This window comes from Coffea arabica, chromosome 5c (genome assembly GCF_036785885.1).
Source record: "Coffea arabica cultivar ET-39 chromosome 5c, Coffea Arabica ET-39 HiFi, whole genome shotgun sequence".
NCBI lineage: Eukaryota > Viridiplantae > Streptophyta > Magnoliopsida > Gentianales > Rubiaceae > Coffea > Coffea arabica.
In genome coordinates, this window is record NC_092319.1 from 44,635,873 (window position 1) to 44,656,306 (window position 20,434).

The 20,434-nt window shown below is 36.2% G+C and overlaps 5 protein-coding genes across 12 annotated transcripts; 3 read left to right on the forward strand and 2 right to left on the reverse strand.

Annotated features, from left to right (window-relative positions):
* The first annotated feature begins 784 nt into the window (after positions 1 to 784).
* LOC140007545 (AT-hook motif nuclear-localized protein 16-like) lies at positions 785 to 1,597 on the forward strand. The gene has a single exon (XM_072050217.1). It carries the CDS (start codon positions 785 to 787, stop codon positions 1,595 to 1,597), a length of 813 nt encoding a protein of 270 aa, XP_071906318.1.
* A 1,729-nt stretch (positions 1,598 to 3,326) lies between these two features.
* Positions 3,327 to 9,257, forward strand: LOC113691070 (uncharacterized). Of its 8 annotated transcripts, none has more exons than XM_027209255.2 (8): positions 3,327 to 3,804; positions 4,738 to 5,512; positions 6,525 to 6,713; positions 6,850 to 6,941; positions 7,186 to 7,245; positions 7,343 to 7,412; positions 7,545 to 7,748; positions 8,459 to 9,257. In XM_027209255.2, the coding sequence occupies exons 2-8, from the start codon at positions 4,832 to 4,834 to the stop codon at positions 8,843 to 8,845; spliced, it is 1,683 nt and encodes a 560-aa protein (XP_027065056.2). In that variant the 5' UTR covers positions 3,327 to 3,804; positions 4,738 to 4,831; the 3' UTR covers positions 8,846 to 9,257. The 8 variants fall into 8 exon arrangements, with proteins under 8 accessions (XP_027065056.2, XP_027065058.2, XP_071907218.1 ...); XM_027209257.2 differs by having other exon boundaries at positions 4,805 to 5,512; XM_072051117.1 differs by having other exon boundaries at positions 4,809 to 5,512.
* Positions 9,105 to 10,949, reverse strand: LOC113689555 (exopolygalacturonase-like). The gene is made up of 4 exons (XM_072050132.1): positions 10,806 to 10,949; positions 10,241 to 10,549; positions 9,446 to 9,955; positions 9,105 to 9,341 (listed from the first exon to the last, which is right to left on the reverse strand). Exons 1-4 carry the CDS (start codon positions 10,947 to 10,949, stop codon positions 9,105 to 9,107), a joined length of 1,200 nt encoding a protein of 399 aa, XP_071906233.1.
* Positions 10,950 to 12,383: 1,434 nt separating this feature from the next.
* Positions 12,384 to 14,660, forward strand: LOC113690325 (two-pore potassium channel 3-like). The gene is made up of 2 exons (XM_027208170.2): positions 12,384 to 13,658; positions 14,169 to 14,660. Exons 1-2 carry the CDS (start codon positions 12,631 to 12,633, stop codon positions 14,317 to 14,319), a joined length of 1,179 nt encoding a protein of 392 aa, XP_027063971.2. The 5' UTR covers positions 12,384 to 12,630; the 3' UTR covers positions 14,320 to 14,660.
* A 589-nt stretch (positions 14,661 to 15,249) lies between these two features.
* LOC140007793 (uncharacterized) lies at positions 15,250 to 18,143 on the reverse strand. The gene is made up of 4 exons (XM_072051120.1): positions 17,728 to 18,143; positions 16,939 to 17,138; positions 15,683 to 16,155; positions 15,250 to 15,569 (listed from the first exon to the last, which is right to left on the reverse strand). Exons 1-4 carry the CDS (start codon positions 17,918 to 17,920, stop codon positions 15,530 to 15,532), a joined length of 906 nt encoding a protein of 301 aa, XP_071907221.1. The 5' UTR covers positions 17,921 to 18,143; the 3' UTR covers positions 15,250 to 15,529.
* Positions 18,144 to 20,434: the final 2,291 nt, after the last annotated feature.

Sequence of the window (20,434 nt, forward strand, 5' to 3'; positions counted from 1 at the left end):
TTGCTGCACAAGTCTGTAGGCCTGATCAAACATATACTAATACGCAAAATTTTCTTGATTATTTTGCAATAAGTCAAGTCTCTTTATTCGACAACAGCACCTTACTATTGGTTTAAGGCTTTAAAACTTTATGAGGGGCTCTGAGATTTTTCAGGGTCCTGACCAAATGCTAATTAATTTTTCATCATGTCAGAGGACAGGTTTTCAATTCTAATTTCTTCGGTAGACCAACTGAAAGGAAGCGTTTTCTTCGATAAATCAGCTGCAATTTAAAGTTTCTCTCCATTTAATTCAATTGGAGAAAGATTTAGAAGATTTTAAAGATCCAGAAAAATGGATAGCCTGCGCTCCTTTCCTCGATGCTTAGGAGTTCTAGTGCTCAATAACAGAAAGAACGAAATTAGTTGTCTGTATGTATAGTTTCATTTTGTATTTATTCTGGCTGCATTGCAAGCAATACTTGAATGTTAAACTGTGCCTTTTTAAAGGCTTGCAAATGACATGGTAGCTCAAGTACTGGAATAGATTAAGGGAGTTGAGCGCATATTTGTTGTGGAAGGCAATTGACATGAGAGAAAAATTTGTTGGAAAGTAGGCAGAGGAGAAAATTACAGTATAAGAATATTAATCTTATTAGTGATGCTACTTAACTATCTCCTAATCACTAATCATTCCTTTGGTTTCTATTATTGATTTATCTGGAAAAGTCCCCTACTTAAACCCACACTGTAAATGCAGGCAGCCATTCCACCAATCTGTCCTAAACAAGGTAAGCTGTGAAGTGATGGCAGGCGGTGCAGACGTTACACCTTCTGTTGTTGCATCTAATGGCAACATGGAACGCAGTCCAGAACTAGATGGAGGCAGTAACCACAGGCCAGGAGTGGAGGCAAGGGGATTGCTTGTGACTCCAACACGGCCAAAAGCAGTAAAATCACTATCCTCAACAGGTGATGGAGAAGCAAATCGAAGACCTCGTGGAAGGCCGGCTGGATCCAAGAACAAGCCTAAACCCCCCATTATCATCACAAGGGACAGTGCAAATGCACTCCGGGCACACGCAATGGAAGTGAACTCTGGCTGTGATGTAAGTGAGAGCTTGTTAAGCTTTGCAAGGAGGAAGCAACGGGGCATTTCTGTACTCAATGCAACAGGTTGTGTAACCAATGTCACGTTACGCCAACCAACTTCATCAGGTGCAATTGTTACACTGCATGGCAGGTTTGAGATTCTATCATTGCTTGGATCAGTTCTGCCTCCACCAGCACCACAAGGGGTGGCTGGCCTTACAATCTATCTCGCAGGGCCTCAAGGGCAGGTTGTGGGAGGGGGAGTGGTTGGTGCGCTGATTGCATCAGGCCCTGTGGTGATCATGGCTGCAAGTTTCATGAATGCTACTTTTGATCGCTTGCCACTAGATGATGATGAAGTGGTTCCTGCTGCTGCAGTTCAGAGCCAGCAGTACCATAACAGTAGGCAGCGCCACCATGTTGATTGTTCAGATATCTATGGACTGCCACAGAATTTGCTTACTAACGGTACTTTGCCTACTGAATTTTATTCGTGGGCACCAGGGCGCACTCTATCAAAGTCCTAGATTGAAACCAAGCTAAGAAGTTTCTCCAGAAAAAAAAAAAAAGGCATTAAATATGTACTACTTGAATGTAACTTTTTCCTTTTCAGCAATATGTAATCCTTTCACTATTTTATTATGAATTCATACTAGAAAAGCTTACCACTTCTGAGACATAGTGGATGGATTTTCGTATTCCAAATTGCCTGAAGTTTAATCTTGAAGATCAACTCGATCGAAGAACAGAGGAACAAAATTAAGCTTGTGCAATTCAAACCCAAATCTCTTCCACTGCCTGTACATCTTTATTCAAGAATGTGACTTCAAACCCAAAGTTGGCAGGCAATTTACTCTTTTTGCTTTAGCATTTTCTTGACTACATCTATTTTGCAGTTTCTAGATCGCGATGCCACTTTAGTTTCCATTCCATCACATTTCACCATTCTGCTGCAAAACCAAATTTCATAATAACGCAAAAAATATTGCCATAGTTGGTACGTCAGTACAATAGCAATTTGCCAATTTTCTTCTAAAATGACAGGCAAATAATATTTCAATTTCCATGGCATGTTAGTACGAGTGCAATTTTCCCTTGAAATGACAAAAATGCTCTACACTGAAAAGAATAAATTTGTCACTTTGAAAAACAATTACTCTCATTAAGGGAATAATTTCTTAAACCTCCCTTGAGGTTTCCAACAATTCTCCCTTCAAGTTTCAAAAATTACACCTATCTCCCTCCCTTTAAGGTTTATGTAACAATATAGATCCAATAACCTATAATTTTTCACAAATATCCTAAAAATAGTCTTCTTCCAAAGAACAAGACAAAACAAAACAATATTTTAATCTTTTGTATTCTTGTACGTGGCATATTCACTAAAGCAAACAGAGTCCAGTGATTCCAGCTCATCTCAAAATTCATTACTTACTAATTCTTGCCTATGCAACTCACTACCACTACTACCAATACTAAACCAAAAAATTCCCCATGTCCCTAAGAACATAATTCATCATTGATCTAGCACTCTTAGAAATAGAGACAAAATTCTACCTTTATAGTAAAATCATAATCAATAGGTAAATAAAAGAGAGACTCAATGAGTTTTTTAATTGCTAGACTTTTTTGCTTAACAAACATAATAGTCATTTCTTTATTTTCCAACTCTCAATTTCATTTTTTTCCCTATATCACTGCCACTTTTCTCATCTTCCTCAAGTTTGACAATAAAATCCATAGCCTGCACCTTGTTAATTTGGCAACTTTAACTAGCAAACATTTGTAAACAGTAAAACTAATGAAAAAAAAGAAAGAAAGGGTCTAAAATTTTTATAGTAAGAAAGAGACAAGAAAACAAAAAAATACAGATAAATTTTGGAGATGGTAAAAAATTGATAGTGATATGGTTGATAATAATGAAGTGCGATTTTTGGCAAAAGGGGGAAGCAGTTGTAAGAGAAAAAGAGAGAAGAGTATGAAAAAAAAATAGAAGGTGGAAGAAAAGGTGAAAATTAAAAAATTAATGGAGATTGTTCTTTGAGGTTAAAAAATGGCAAATATAATAATAAGATATATTTTTCGGCTTTAAATGTTCTTTTATGAATTAACTATTAAGTGGGGGACATTTTAGTCATTTGATTGGACCAAGGGAAATATATGTAATTATTGAAATCTCGGGGGGAGCTGAGTAAAATTGTAGAAACCTCAAGGGAGGTTTCTGAAATTATCCCCTCATTAAAAGCTAAACAGATTTCCTGATCTTGTGCACAAAAGCTTCTGATTCAAATTCCAGTTAACTCAAGAAACTGAATCACCATTCACTACGACAATTTTGCAGGCACCCATATAAGTCATAACCATTGCTGTGAAGCGGCAGTCTTGAGGCCAAGGCGGGAAAGAAATGGATTTTCCTAGTGCTCCACTTGTCATCATCCTCGTGCATACAAACACACGATTCCTCTGCAAATTCAACTGGCCGCTATCTTAGTAGTTATATTTCAATCTTTTCCCCGGACTCTCCTTATTACTTGCACGCTTGTTACAAAACCCACAAAAAATAACTCTTTCCGTGCAATTTGTGAATGCAATCGGACCTTTCGAACATACTATTTTGATTCAAAAGAAACTGGAAATAAAAAGCCCATTTTTGTGAAGCTATTTTTCCCTTCTTGGAGGTCTACTATAAGCTGCCAGAGCTTCATCTGGACAACAAAACTTCACTTAATTTCTGGTAGCGTGTTTTGGGTTTATCTGCCCCTTCTTAAATTTGCTAGAAAAAATCCCATTTTTGTACTTTTTTTCATACCATTTTGTGTTATTATGTAATCATTTTTGTGCCTCAAGTATGAACCTTAAAATATGACTCTCATCATTTTAGTCCCACATGTTACTTTTCTTGAATATGTGGATTGAACTCTTGATTTTGGCTAATTTATCATAATGTAAGTAATTATTCGCGGTGTCTGTATTGGCTGCATGCTTTAAAGGTCCACTTTTGTTGTCTCCTTTTCTTTGTCCTGAATCTTCTGTTCCATATGAGCAATGTCCTGAATTCCTGTGCTAACTCTGTACAGCTTTTGATTATTTTCAGTTCAAATTTTTTATTTTTAAAGCAATCCCTTGTATAAAACGCACACACACACATACATATTCGACCATTCTGAAGTTGAGTTCTGAAAATAGTTGATTTCTTTGTTATTTTTGGTTGTACTCCAAATAAATTATACCATCTTTTTCATGCTATATTGGAAAAGGTGGTATCTTGACTGGAGATTAATCAATTTCTCATAATTTATTAGCTTTTAGCTTTTCCTTTTTCTTTTAGTCAGTTTGATGAGGAAGTTTTTGCATTAACAATGCATAATCTTTCTTTTGGTTGGTCAGTGCAGTTATTTTTCTGTTCTGTGTATCTGTTTTCCTCTGACTTGAATACGGTTCTACCAATTTAATTCCATCTTTTACGCAGAAAGAATCTAAATGGATAAAAAAGCATCATTTGAACAAACTAATAAGTAGCATCAGTTCATACGTTTAATGAAGCTAGTTGCCTGTGTATTGTCTTGTTTGTCCTCCTTTCAGGAAGTGGTAATAAATTTGGTAAAATGGAGCTCTTCATGAGTTAATGACTCAATTCTGTGTCTGCTTTTCTCATTCTCTTCTGCAGATTTAAAACTCGTGTCTATCTAATGCTGAAGGTTACTCTAGTAAAGTTGCTGGCTTCTTATTTCTAGGCAGAGCTGAAAATTTGAAAGAGAACAATGGATGGTGTAGCTAATGACAATTCAGCTCCAAAGAACAATGACATGAAGAAGCAAGAGATTCAGAAACAGCATTTATCAAGAGATGTGATGCTGGGTGGCAAGTTATGGACTGATGGACTCATTTGTGCTTTTGAGTTTGTTCGAAGTTGTAGGAAGGCAGCTGGTACAAGGCGCTTTTTACAACAAAATTCTGTTCGAGCAACAAAGCATCCATCTAATTTTGCATTGGCAAAGAACTTGATGGAAGAGATTGATAAGAGTGCCCAACAAGCTGCACCTTTTGTAGAATCTGATAGTGATTCTTTTGACGGGCAGAACCATAATCAGAATTATCACTCAGGTCACTTGCATCCACGAGAAAGATTTACTGGTAATTACTGGATACCAATTGGCTGGGCCAGAATTTCAGAGCTGCTTCAGACAGTCCAAGTTGATGTTGATTGGGCCTCTCAACCTAATGAGTTCACTGATGAGGAAGAAGGAGTCACGGTTGCAGATGTTGCAGCTCCCTATTGGGAACACCCTGTGGGGCCAACCTGGTGGTGTCATGTAGATGCAGGTCATCCATTTATCGATGCATGGTTGAGCAATGCTCAGTGGTTGCATCCTGCTATCAGTATTGGCTTACGGGATGAAAGCAAGCTTATAAGTGAACGCATGAAACACCTGCTTTATGAGGTACTACTTTTTGTGACTCTATATTCAACAATTAAGGATATTATGTTTCTCCAGTAGGATACATGAGGATGCAGAGAAATGATCTTATTCTCAGGTAGTGTAAGCAACAATTAAGGATCTTATGTTTCTGCAGTACTTGCACTTGTCTTGGTATTGGTCTTTCATCTAAGCTTCATATCTTAGGTTTAGTCTCATATTTTTATCTCTTTGTTTTTTTCAAAAATGTCCACCTATTCTTCACTACTTTAACTCCAGCGTCAGTGCCAATCTGGCCTTAAAATCACTTGCGCTTCATTTTTTTTTAATCTTGCAGTTATCTTTCTTGGGTTTTTTGTTTTCTCTTTTCTACTCTTAGTGACAGTATCACTTCTAATACTGGAGTTTGATGCTTAGAATAAAGAAGAGTACATCAGAGTGAGATGTATAGCCGTATATTGGATATTGTTAAATGTTGTTCAATTTGTAATTTTTCACTTTTAGTTGAATTTTAAGGTACAAAATGTTGAGAATATTGTGGTCAGTTTGACTTTGATTTTGCTCTTACCTTAGGCGGTACAAGTAGATAAGAAAGCAAACAAGAGTGTCAAGGGATCTCAATTAGGCTTATGCGCAGGATCACTGTATAATTTGGTTATTTACTTTGTCTTTATATGCATGTTGTAAAGTGTATCTCATTATTATTGAGTTTGTTTGGATAAGAATTTATTTGGATGATTTATTTGATCCAGTTACTGTAGCACTTTTTGTGATGTGATGTATGTGAGATAAAAAGGTGATTGGGAATTGTGTGTATGATGCAAGCAAAACAAAATCTGAAATTTTTATTCCAAATTCTTGTTGTCCAAACAAACTATCTTGTATTATATTTTTCTGACATAATTATTTGTATTATTTACCTAGTTATTGTGTGAAATTTGTTTTGTGCTAGTATTGTTCCTCCTCTTTAGTGGGCAACTGGCAATATGATCTGATTCAAGCTTTTTTCCACATCCTGCAAAATTTTTAATACAAGGTTCCAGTTAGAGTTGCTGGTGGACTGCTGTTTGAGCTCTTAGGACAGTCAGTGGGCGATCCACTTGCTGAAGAAGATGATATCCCTGTTGTTATGCGATCGTGGCAAGCGCAAAACTTCTTGTTGACTTCATTGCATGTAAAAGGGTCTTCATCAAGCATCAATGTGTTAGGTATCGCTGAAGTGCAGGTCAGTTCAGGTTCTGGAAAATAGCATTGTTATTTGCTTCTTTATTTTCTTCTAGTTACTGGTGGGTGTTTTTGCCTTGTTAAATTCAGTCTTAGATATGTTTTGTATCTAGTATCTGAAAACGTAGTCTGATCAGGAATTGCTTGCTGCTGGAGGTTGTAATGTGCCACGAACAATTCATGAGGTCATAGCACTCCTAGCTTGTCGCCTTGCTCGCTGGGATGACAGGTGAAATATCTTGTTATGTACATAAGCATTTTTCGTTCTGGACTTAAACCTGAACTTGACTTGAACCTGATAAGTTCATGAGTAGCCATTCTTTGAAATCAGTTTGCACGATCAGGATTATTGTGTACTAATACTCGATGCAGTGTCTTCATGTTTGAACTTGATAATTAGTGATTTAATGTATGAACTGTAGACTGTTTAAGAATTTCTTCACCTTCTGACATCTTTTCTCACTTTTGATCAGGTTATTTCGGAAATACATATTTGGAGCAGCTGATGAAGTTGAATTGAAGTTCATGAATAGGTACTTTCTTGTGTGCTACAATATAGTGAAGGATTTCAAATTTAATGATACAAAGAACTTCATTACAAGGGAATGTGATGGTTTGGTTCTTGAATAGGAGAACTCATGAGGATATGGACCTGTTCAGCATAATTTTGAATCAAGAGATCAGAAGACTCTCAACCCAGGTACCTTACCGTTCAAATAGTTTTGCTGCTCAGGGGAGGAGTGGTAGAAGTTAGAAGAGGCTATATTATATTCTTTAGCTCTGCTTCTGTCTCAAATTTCAAAAAGTACTTTTCTTGATGTTTCTTGTACAGGTTATAAGAGTGAAATGGTCCTTACATGCAAGAGAGGAGATTGTCTTTGAGCTTCTCCAGCATTTGAGGGGTAACACTGTAAGGAGTCTGCTTCAAGGTATAAGAAAGAGTACTAGGGACATGATTCAGGAGCAAGAAGCAGTTCGTGGTCGATTGTTTACGATACAAGATGTCATGCAGAGCACAGTAAGAGCATGGTTACAGGTGCCTTATGCTTCATTAAAAACCAATTATTTAGATTTTTCTCATGAAAAAGTGGACTGATGTTATGAGGGTAGATGGAATGAGATGCTTACATAGTGTGTCATTCATACTAGCTCTGTTTACCTAAAAGTATTCTCTCAAATTAATGGTTCCTCATTACCATTTGCGAGCTGAGACGCAAGAACTTAAACCAAGTTTTTTAGATGTCAGAGATATTATAAGTATAAATATCTGAATTAGAATTTCAATTTTGATTTGGCGTATGAGTTGAGTTTAACTATTTCAAAAATGTCCCTACCGGAAAGGAGAATTGAACTATTTATCTGCTACTACATTTCTGTTTATATATCCCTGTGTCCAACTGTCTCAATATTCAATTATTCCCCAAATAAAAGTTCTGTTGTTCAGTATTTTCTGGATTGTCCTATATACTCTGCTATTTGCAACACAAAGAGGTTGTTATCAATTCCTGTCATTAATTATATGTAGGTCTATTCCTTATGTATGAAGGGGATATTTTGTTCTCATTCAGATTTCTCTTCCCTTGATGATATCATTCCTTTCTTCCTTTCCTTTTCTTCCCCCTTGTCCTGAGAATCTTTTGAGAAAGGTAGATTGGACCCCTGTTTTGTGAGAAAAACGTTTCCTCTGTGCTATGAGGCGTATCTATAGTGGATGTCTTTCTTAATATTCCGCAAACGTTGTTTCAGGATAAGAGCCTCCGCGTGCAGCATAATCTAGGGGTTTTTGGTGGCTGTGGCCTTATTCTTTCTATTATCACTGGACTCTTTGGAATAAATGTGGATGGAATTCCTGGAGCAGAAAAATCACCATTTGCATTTGCCTTATTTTCTGGTGCCCTCGTCCTGCTTGGAGCTGTGCTCATCGCCATTGGCTTGATCTATCTTGGATTGCAAAAACCAGAATTTGAAGAGCAGGTTGAGGTTCGAAGATTAGAGCTCCAAGAGATAGTCCGTATGTTTCAGCAGGATGCAGAGTCCCATGCGCAGGTCAGAAAATCTACTTCACCAGAAGAGGTTTCTTCCAATGCTAGAGCTCTATTCTCCGGTGGAAAAAATTATCTTATTATGACCTAAGCCTAGATTAGGCAACCTAAAATAATTTCATACATTATCCTTAGCTTTGCAGCACAATTTCAGCTACATATATGTAAATCCCTTTGAAATAATTGGAGAAATTAAAGTATCTTTCTTCATGCAGAGCCGCCAATAGGTTTTTGAATTGTCTGGAGTACAGCAGAACATTGTCAAATTTTTAACTGGATGGACACTCATGTCCATCAAATCTATTCTATGTTAGGAATGTGTCCTAGTCTGAGAAATATGTGACTTGAGACTATAGGCAACCAGAAGGCACCTGTTTGCCATACGAAGCACCATAAACGTTAGAACAAGATGCAATTGCAGGTCCTCCTGCTTCTCTGTAAGCTAAGTCTATATCCACAAGCTTCACTTTATGACATGGCACCACTCTACTGCATTGCAAGTATATAGCAACTTTTGAACTAGATGTGCCCGAAATGTTCCTGAATGTTACATCTCTGATCTGAACTTGTGAGATGGATTCACCACCCTAAAAACAACAAAGATTATTAAGAGATGTGACAATTAATTTGTTCTATCCCAAAATGAAGGGGATTATTTGAAAACACAAATCAAGGGGGAAAAAAACCATACCGTTGGGGAGCAAAAGGGGCAGTAGTCTTGATCAATGATGATAGGGTTGTTAACATTATCCATGATAATGTCCTGAAAATTAATATCTGAAGCCAAACTAGGTGAAGAAGGTGACCAAGTTTTGATCCTTACACCATTTTGAGTGTTCCTGAAAGTTGTATTGACAACATTAATGTGCATCACATATTCTTTTGCAAAGGCTCTTCCGAGGCTTCCAATGCTGATTCCATGGCCAGGACCACAGAAGACGTCAGAAATGACAATGTTTTGGCTGCCTGAAACCATGGATATGCAATCATCACCGGTTCCAATGTTGACACTTGATATCTTGATGTTGTTTGAGAAACCAATATGGATTCCATCTGTATTGGGACTGTTCCCTGGAGCAGACAGCCTGACATGACTGATGTTTATGTTGTTGCATGCAAAAAGGTTGACATGGGCGTTTTTGCTATTAATCGACCTTAGCTTCTGTATCCTGGAATTTGTAATAAAGTCCAACCTCAAGCTCTGAGAGAACACAGCAGGGGCAAGAACAATGATATCAGCCCGAGTTGCAGAAAAAGAATAGGCTGTAATGAGCCTCAAAAGAAGAAAATCTTGATGAGTAACTGACTGTTGGTTGGTCTTGTTATTCAGGGAAAAATAAAGTATATTGGATAATCCATCCAAACATCTCAAAGAATTTTATGAAAACAGTGAAAGAAAATTAGAATAAATGATTGAATGAATCCTTCCTTTCCCCTAGAGGGCAAAGAACTTGAAAAAAAGCAGCTTATAGGAATTAAAACTTACAATAGGAAGGGGCAAACATCCAATATTTTTGCTACAATCATTATGAGGCCAAGCAGCAGCACCTTGACCATCTAAATATCCACCACCCTCCAGAGTCAAATTATCCACATAACGAAATCCAATCCAAGTATTAGTGAAAAATAATGCAGGATTAGTAGGAGCCCTTAGGGTCCCTTTAATCACAAATATCATTTCACCATTGCATGGCCCTACAAATGTGACAGAATTCAACATGTAGTTCCCCAATGGAATCAAAACTTTGCTTCTTCCTCTCCATTGGCATGCATCATTCCAAGCTCTCAGAAATGCCTTTGGCAAAAGTAACCAAAATAAATGAATAGACAGAGTAAAAAATTCTGCATTTCAAACATATCAAATGATGTGACAACTTTTTCGTTTAACAGAATTTGAAGGGATAAAATTTTTTTTTTCCCCAGATGGGGAAGGATAAAATGATTGGCCAAATAAACAAGAACTTGAAGATAAATTTCTTTGGACTGCGAGTGTGCTGAATGAATCACTTGGGATTTGTGTTCACCATTCTTGAATCTTGTTTTAAACTAACCTGACTGTCATCTGTGCTTCCATCAGCTCTTGCTCCATAATTATCCACATTAAAGATTTTAGGTGGTAAGATGGTTGAAGCATCAGCAATGATAAAAAGGAAGATGATAAATAAAGCAATTTTAAAAGCAGGGATTGAATCCATTTTCTTGTATATTTTGAGTCAAGTGCGTGTGCTCTTTTATTCATGGGACATACAAACAATAACATGTTGTTATATAGTGTAACTTTTTTCTCATTCATACAATGTATACATATAAACACATGCCTTTTGTTGTTCTTGCATTTATAAAACTCATCATTTCATTTAATCAGCCCACAATTCTCTCTCCCATTATCTTGTGAGTAATTGTGGCTTTTTAATTCTCCGTCCATATTTTCTTGCCTAAATAGCACATGTAAATTTAACGGATTGACGTACACAACTTTCCATTTAAATATTTTCTTATTTTCTTTTGTCCTCCAACTTCAACCTTTCAAATTCCAAATTAAGTCGTCCTTGTCCTTACGAAGGGGTTAAAAAAAAAAGATTCAAAATCATATACAACTCAGCCAGCTTATATTTTGTTTAAATTATTTTCTTGAACCCCTTGTAAGATTTAGAGTTTCACTTGAAACCCAAAAAAATAAATAAATAAAAATGGAGTAGATTTAGTTAACTAGAGCATAAGCTAATGCCCTTCATTTTAGCAAATCTATAGAAGTTAGAAAAGTGTGGAAGCCTTTCAGTACAAAACATATTACGCATTATGACACAAAACGTCTGACAAGAAAATAAAGCATCGGAATTGCTGCCAAAACACATCACCAAAAACATATTATAGTATTTCTATTCCTTTGCCAGAAGGGAAAAAAAATTACTTGATTGGTTGCAGAGAGAAAGATGAGTTAACGAGGATTTACTTAGAAAAAGGCATATTATCTCCACTCGTAAATATCCAATTGAATACTGTATACGTTACTATTTCTGAAAAGTTTCACCATTCCTAGATGGCACGTTCCTGAGTCTACCCATTGTACTTTCTTCCATGGCCATTCGCTTTACTTCTTTGCCTTCTCTATCAAACCTTGGTTAGAACCTTTAACAAGTTCATCCTTCAAATTTGGTTTGCTTTTACGAATGGGTCAAATTTGTGTTAATCCAAATTTGGCTATTACTCAGGCTCTTAACTAGTTCAAATTGAATTGGAGTAGCATTCAATTACATGTGACGTTTCAAGTTTTGCGAACATCAAAATCTAATTCAAGTTTTGTTTAATTAGTTCACAAACCTCCCACACCCATTCCCTCTTTCCTTTTATTTTTGTTCTAAATATTTACAGGGTCGAAACTCCCCTCACGTATCAAGAAACCGAAATTTTCATTGTCAAGATTCTCTTAATAAACACGCCAAATTTTCTCATAAAGAAGCTGTCAAAAACAAATCTTCCATCGCAATTCTGGCCATCAAAAGATAGGTACCTTTTATACTTATGTAATGATCCCAGAAGAAAAATATGCAGTTCTTATGGACAGATGTGTGTAAAGAGGCAAACATAAGGTCAATGGCTAGTCTACTCGGACGGGTGACAATCGGCAGCTCAAAAAATCCACTGTTATTTCTTGAAGAAACTCCACAACTACCAGTATAATTGGCAAAAAACTATGGTCCAATCAATCCCAACACTAGAGTCATAGCCTTGCATTCAAAGCTAAAGCTATCATTCTGTCGCTGCTTTGACGAGTAGTTGCAGCTCAAAACACTAGTAGCTGCTATATGATGCTTTACAAAACAGAATATACTTGGAATACAATTCCCAGTTTCAAGGAAATGCAGATTCATTTCAATGGATGAGCCGCTTCTCTCCAAGAATACAGTAGCAGAAGAACCCAAGCAGCCATTACCAGAAAGTAGAGCGTCCCCCAGTTATGCTGACATCAGGCCACCATCACAACAATCTAACAACCACCTTGTCAACACCGACTCCTTTATTTTCCCAGCACCAAGAACCAAATCTTCATTGGCAAACCTTTTAGCTAATCTGAACGAGAAGAAAAAAATCACCAGGAGGTCAAATTCTGCGCCTTCCATTTTAACAGATGTGAAGGAAGGAATCCACGATTCTTTAGACCCAAGACCTGCCATAAAATCAGTACCTTCAATTGTCAAGCAAGCCTCCTGTGGATTAGTTGTGTATATAATAATTGGCATCACAATTTACCTGCTGACATGGAGAAGTTTCAAGGGTAAACAAACCTGGAAGCCAATAGATGCTTTATACTTCAACGTGGTCACACTATGTACCATTGGATATGGTGACATAGTTCCAGACACAACATTTACCAAACTGTACACATGTGCCCTTATTTTAGTTGGTTTTGGATTCATAGACATATTGCTGCATGGACTAGTTACCTATGTTCTTGATAGGCAGGAGGAAGTACTGTTAAGCACCGTTGATGAGAACCGATTAAATGCAGTGTTTAGAGCATACATGATAGATACCGCAAAGGGCAGAATGAGGATACGTATCAAAGTGGGACTGGCTTTGGCAGTTGTAGTTGGTTGTATAGCCATTGGAACAGTCATGGTGCATAAATTAGAAGAACAAAATTGGATTGACAGCTTTTATTTATCTGTAACATCTGTGACTACAGTAGGATATGGGGATTATGCCTTCTCAACGCTTCAGGGAAGATGCTTTGCCATAATCTGGCTATTGGTGAGCACTCTGGCTGTTGCAAGGGCCTTTCTGTATCTAACTGAGCTCAGGATTGACAGAAGAAATCGCAAGATAGCTAAATGGGTTCTTCAAAAGAAGATGACTCCAGGGGATCTAGTTGCTGCAGATCTTGATCACAATGGTTCTATCAGGTATCTTGTGATACTCCCAGTAATTAATTGATCCGTTACTGTATTAAGTCATGCAGATAGGTCCATCTTCTTGATGCCTGTCCTATACTTGTTTGAATTAGAGGATATGGCTCAATACAGTTAGTCGGCAATATAGAAACTTGAATCTGAACAAGCCTAAAAATAGATGACAGGCTTATAGCAAGCTAATAATGGCTATGAGTTTCAACATTTACTAATGCCTCCAAGCATTAAACTAGAACCAGAATTCCTTTTACCTTTCAATTGTGCAAGGAAAAGGTGTTACCACTAGCTTGCAAGCTAACAATTTCAAGAGCAAAGCTTCAGCTAATAGAATGTCAGTTAATATCTCTTATCGTAAAAAGCCAATTTTAATAAGAAAACACAACCCAAAAAAAAAAATCTGAAGGACTATACTTCATTAAGATTATTTTCATCAGAGCAGCACTATATTCTAAAGATTTTGCTGAGTGCAGTAAATTTATTCTTACAAGATTTTGTTGAGTGCAGTAAATCTGAATATGTCATCTACAAGCTGAAGGAAATGGGAAAAATAGCAGAGAAAGACATCCAGCAAATATGCAACCAATTTGACATGTTAGACAGCAACCACTGCGGCAAACTTACCATTACCGATATCATGGGAAGTGACAGTAATTGATACCCCTCTAGGCAGGATCTATGCGTGCAGCAGACAGTGGTACCATCCCCATCTTTAACCTTAAAGCTGGGACCTAAAATCCAACTGTATGAAGGCAAATGGGCATAAGAGGCGGTAAAACATAAACCTTTGAACATTTTACCCAAGATGTAGATAAGTACCTAGATGATTCCTACTGGAAGCTTTCAAGTCAAATATAGTTCCAAGGTTACTGCAGCTGGAAAATTCTATCTACAAGCTGAAGCATGATTACCTCCACTTGCTAATGGAGGAATTCACATTTGTACACTGATGTTTGTGACTATTCATCCAAAAAGCACATCAAAAGATTCTTGTCCCAAGATGCAATTCATTTCTACCCCTAGCTTCAGAAATTTGCCATGGGATCACTAATTTTTATCTGATGGAAGACTTGTCGATAACATGCTAACCGAAATAAGGACTTCAAGCTAATAGCTATCGCCATTCTTGACTGGGATAATTAATGGGTATAAATGAAGACATTAAACAAATCATGTTTTAAGATGCATCATACAAACAGAAAAAATCTTGCAATCTCAAGGTTATCAGACTTTCCCATTTCACAATCTCTAAATAGTATTAAGTAGAACAGCAAAAAGCAAGTTCTGAATGAACAATTCAATTGCTCAGAAACTACATTTGCTGCACCTAAAGCTTTTTGACCTCTGCAATCATAACTTAAAACTGAAAACAACCCAATCTTTAGGAGGAATAGCACTTCATCATTCTTGAAAGACCTCAGATTAGAAAAAAGGCCCTTAAAGAGGCCTCTCGGGCAAGCAACGCATGGGAAAGTGCTAAGAAGAAAGAACTGTGATGCTTCATGAATCTGTTTAATCAGCAAAAACTTGTAATGTTTGGAAGTGAATTTAAAAATCAGAAATGGAACTAAATGGAGAAAACATATAATGGCAGTAAGACACAGATAAACTTGGATATTTATTTACATCACTTAGGTTCCATAAGATGTCAAAAACCACATTAATACCAACATTGCATTAGATGGAAAAAACAAAGTATCAAGAACTTCCATTTTCTCTACGGCATGCTTGTTTTCTTTGTTATCATCAAAACTCTCCCACTGAGATTGCCATTTTAATGAACTATCGTTCAAACAACAAAGACATGCCGTTATCCTTTCAGACATATTGCAGCTGCTGGAGGAGATCCACTTTGTTAGAGTTAAAAACTATCTGATTCCCACTTCAGTTTTCTTGATGCTCCCTATCCTGTGAATTTACCAATCATAAAATGGTCAAAGAATGGAGAGGAAATAATATGGCATAAATTTCAACAACAAGTGACTCTAGTTAATTAACTGATTAAAGGTTGGAAGCGCTACCTCTCTCTAATATGTAGAACATCCTTAAGAATTTCCACCACATGCTGCACCTTCGAGTTTTCTTCATTTTCCTTGATTTCCAGTATTAGTCGTGAAAATTTTAGTAATGAAAGAATTTCAACTTCAACTTTGTGGAGATGACAATCAATACACTCCAAAAAGTCCTCATAGGAGGATATTTCCTTCACACCGTGGACTGCATCATCTTCTTTACAAACGTCTCCATCCACTGGTTGCTCCCTATTATTCAGCTCATCGCTGGAATGCAGTTCTGGCAGATTCAAAGCAGCACCCTCCAATTCCTCATTCTGACCAAGCTTTTCATTTTGGTCAAAGTAATTAACATCAGTGGAAGTCTTCAGAACTTCCTCTTTTGGAGATATGAATCTGACAGGGGTCGGAGCAGCATCCCCACCAACCTCAAGATCCAAAGCGACATTCCCAATCAGCTCGGTTTCCTTGACTGATATCACCTAAAACCAAAAGTGCCCACCATGAAGTAAAAGAGACAGAAAAATTTTAGTGGTCACCCTGTCCATGAGACAAAGTACATGGCACTAAAGGCAGCAAAAGTGAAGAAAATTAGCCAGTAAAAGTGCCATTTCTAATGCAGCAGCCTGTGGAAAGTAGCCTTTTCAGGCCAAACAAAATGCTGATATATAGGAGTGCAATATTTATGAACTCAGTACAACCCATTACAAGAAATTACAATCTGTTAATTAAAATACTTCGTTTTAAATCCAACTTTAAAACTAAAAATTAGTTTCTTTTAGCTTATTTCATATGAAAGTGAAGAATAAACACATAAGGAGGGATGGCTTTCCAAATTAAGATCACAGATCACGAATATGAACACAAAGAAACACTTTAAACATGGAAAAAAAAACTTTTATTTTTGCAGCTGATATAGATGAAGCTTAGGATGATGATCGAGGGAAAGGAGGAAGTCTTCAACATAATCATTTTGGCAAACAGAATTGGGATGATTGTATTCAACCAACCAATAGCTGACTTATGCTTCCTCTTTATTCAAAACTTATGCCCGTTTATTAAGACAGTGGCATAAAACTACCCACGTAATTATGCTTAAGGCACCATAGGAATAAGAAAAATGGAAACCCTAAAGGGCCTTAAAGTGAGAACCAGTTTTATTGGAAAGAAATTAACCCCTCAATAAAAGGCCAGGTTTTTATGTCCTGCAAACCGTAAGGCATTCTTCAGACAGGCTATGTAAGCAAAAGTGAGGAAGTCGATACCTCAGTTAGCTTTGCTGCGAGCTCATCAAGCAACTCAATGCGATTCTTTGACTTCTCCATTGCCTGCATAACCTTCCTTTTTTGAAGAAGTAGCTCCCTAGCATCATTTTCCTTCGCTGTTTGAACACTGAGAGCAGCCTGTTGCCGAAGCTTCTCTGCAGCCTCAGACAACCTCAGGAACCTCAATCTTGCACTGTTGGCTGAAATAATAACCACTTACATACTATCAACTGTCCAACACAGATGTCAAGTGAGAAAGAATGGTTACTCAGGCACTCGAAAAACACATGAAATTGACCCCAAATCCACTTAATATGGTTGTAATCTCGATTTTTATTCACTCACACTATTTCAGTGCTCCAATGAAGATACCTATGGACTGATATATTTCTTTTATGTTCTTTCAGAGTACAACATGTATGAAACCAAACAAAAAAAAAAATTGCAAGATAGGAATTCCCCTCAATTTCCATACATCACCACCACATCCAGGTACTAAAACCTCAACCACAAACTGAATTCTACACAAATTTCCAGATTACGCAAAAGCCATTTGATAAAAACCGCACATAATTTCATGATAGCTAAAAGAATATTTATCAAATTGAAGCACAGCACATATAAAGATTGTAAATTTTCTGCAACTATGGATATATCCCAGTTCAAGAAATCGAAGAAAAACACCAAAATTACATTAAAATAAGTGTAAAGAACATAACTTTAAGATGAAAATTCTAATGGGTCCATGGTAAATAAGCAAGAAAAAAAATTCGAGAACAAAAAATTTACCTTTTGCTCTGGTGGTTTCTGCTTCCTTGTGAAGATTATCAAGTTGTTCTCTCAACTGGTCTGTGTTGACACCAGAAGCAAAGCAAGCTGTCCTTACCATGGGAAGCTTGGGTTGGACAAATATGGAGGGCCAATTCAATATCATCTTAGATCGTTCTTGTCCTCGTTCAGGGAAAGAAAGAATGGAACTCATCCCATCATTAATTCGCGTACACGTACTTCTATGCTGCTCTTGCTCCTTCAGTGGAAGCGCGATTCTATCAGATTACTCATAGCACGACTTCCAATGCCCCTTAAAGGCGTGTAGCCGAGGGCTCGACCATTTTCAAGCCTCTCATTAGTATAGATTGATTGATAGTACTCGTAGCCTCGTACAAGTATCACGCCTCCAATTGATATAACAAAAGAGGCAGATATGAACAACCGCTTGATCGCCGGCGATTTGGGTGATTATTCGCGCCTTTTACTAATTCCAAACGACATCGTTTTCAAAAGAAATTGCTTTACACGTACAACAGTTCATGGTTGTAAAATTAGGAACGGACTACGGAGGCGCATTTCACTTACTAGAATTTTTATTTATTTTTTTTTTTTTTTGTAAAAATCATTCAAAACGTCCCTCATATTTTGTAAAATGATTTTTTCGTTCCTCACTTTTAAAAGTGTAATTTTATGTCCCTTACATATTCACATCGGTCAAATTTAATCCCTAACTAGGTTTCCGATCATTTTTTGGCCGGAATCCATCACGTGCAAGGCACATGATCATTTTTTAAGGGTAAATTTGTCAAATTATATTTTACATAATCTGATCTATAGTTCTCCATATTTTATAAAACAAATTTTTTCATCCCTCACATTTTATAAAATGATTTTTTTCATCCCTCATATTTCACAAAATGAATTTCTCCATCCCTCACATTTCAAAAAATGAATATTTCCATCCCTCACTAATTATGTATGTGAGGGAAACCCTAAAAAAAAAAAATGTGTTTGAATACATTTTATTTAAACACATGTATATGTCTATTTGATTTTGTTTAATAATACGAATAGCATAAATATATGTATGTGTCTATTTGATTTCACTTAACAATACGAATACCATATATTATACGTGATCATTTGATTTCATCTGGTATTAGCTAGTAAATAATCTTGCATTCATTGTCAAGTTGGCCAATAAAGTTATTTTCGGTCAAAATACAATAAGAATATGCAAATTAAGATTCTATTAGTAAATATTAGTCATAATCATACAAAAAGAGAAGATAGCCCACAAGTTGGGCCCAATTACATACATGTGTTTATGCTATTATTATTATGCTATTATTATTAAGCAAAATCAAATAGACATATACATGTGTTTAAAAAAATTTATTCACACACATAATTAATGAGAAATGAGAAATTCATTTTTTGAAATGTGAGGGATGGAGAAATTCATTTTGTGAAATGTGAGGGATGAAAAAAATCATTTTATAAAATGTAAGGGACGAAAAATTTTATTTTATAAAATGTGGAGAACTATAGATCAGATTATGTAAAATATAATTTAACAAATTTACCCTTAAAAAATGATCATGTGCCTTGCACATGATGGATTCCGGCCAAAAAATGATTGGAAACCTAGTTAGGGACTAAATTTGTCCGATATGAATATGTAAGGGATATAAAATTACACTTTTAAAAGTGAGGGACGAAAAAAATTATTTTACAAAATGTGAGGAACGTTTTGGACGATTTTCCCTTTTTTTTTTTTTAATGAAAAGACCTTAAGAACACTTCTCTGATCACTGGGCATTAATTAATTTTCCTCCCAAACATTCATGTTTGTTTGAATGGCCTAAAAACACGTTGTTTTATCACTTTTTTTTTTTATTTCTCTAACCATCTTTTTATACTTGACGTGTATCACAACTGTTACTTCTAAAATGATTATGTTTTAAAAATTTCAAATAATATTTTATCCAAACACAAATGACTAACGTTAAGTGGGATGGCAATATTAGAATGAACTAGTGTTTAAAACACACACTAATATGTCTGCAACTATTAGGAAAAATATTTGTAAAATTTTTTAGTTTTATTGAAATTATTTTTAAGAAAGTTGGTTTTATATCTTGACAAAACATATGTAGAAAATTTACCAAATAAAGTGTGTAAAAAAATGGTTATTTGGTAGTATGGTATAGATAATTCGTAGTTGTCAATGAAAATTAAGATTTATTAAATAAGTTAAAACTCTAATAAGAAAAAGTACGTGTTGGTAGAAACCCATATTGAACTAGTGTTGTTGGAAGCACAAATTGGGCTTTCAGGTGCCGCAATTTGGGCATCGTTCCACACACTAATTTGGACATCCTTCCACACACAAAATTGGGCTAGTTCCCCATTTTCGTTCTTTCTTCCCTACGAATGAACCAATAAGTACCCACAATGCCGCAGTATTGTGGTCCAGTTAATAGTGGGTGGGCAGTCCAAGAGTTACAGTACTCAAAATTTGCTCCCAGTGGTATAAATAAATAAACAAACCAATGTACTTTCAAGAAAGAACAATCATTATATGTCATATTTTCAGTTCCAAGTTGTGATTTTTATTTTAAAAGTTCAAAGTAGCAAATTCCCTTTACTGTAAGAGAGAGAATTCCCTTTACTGTAATACAACAAATACTTTACGTATTAAATCTCGATCAGGACTGAGAAA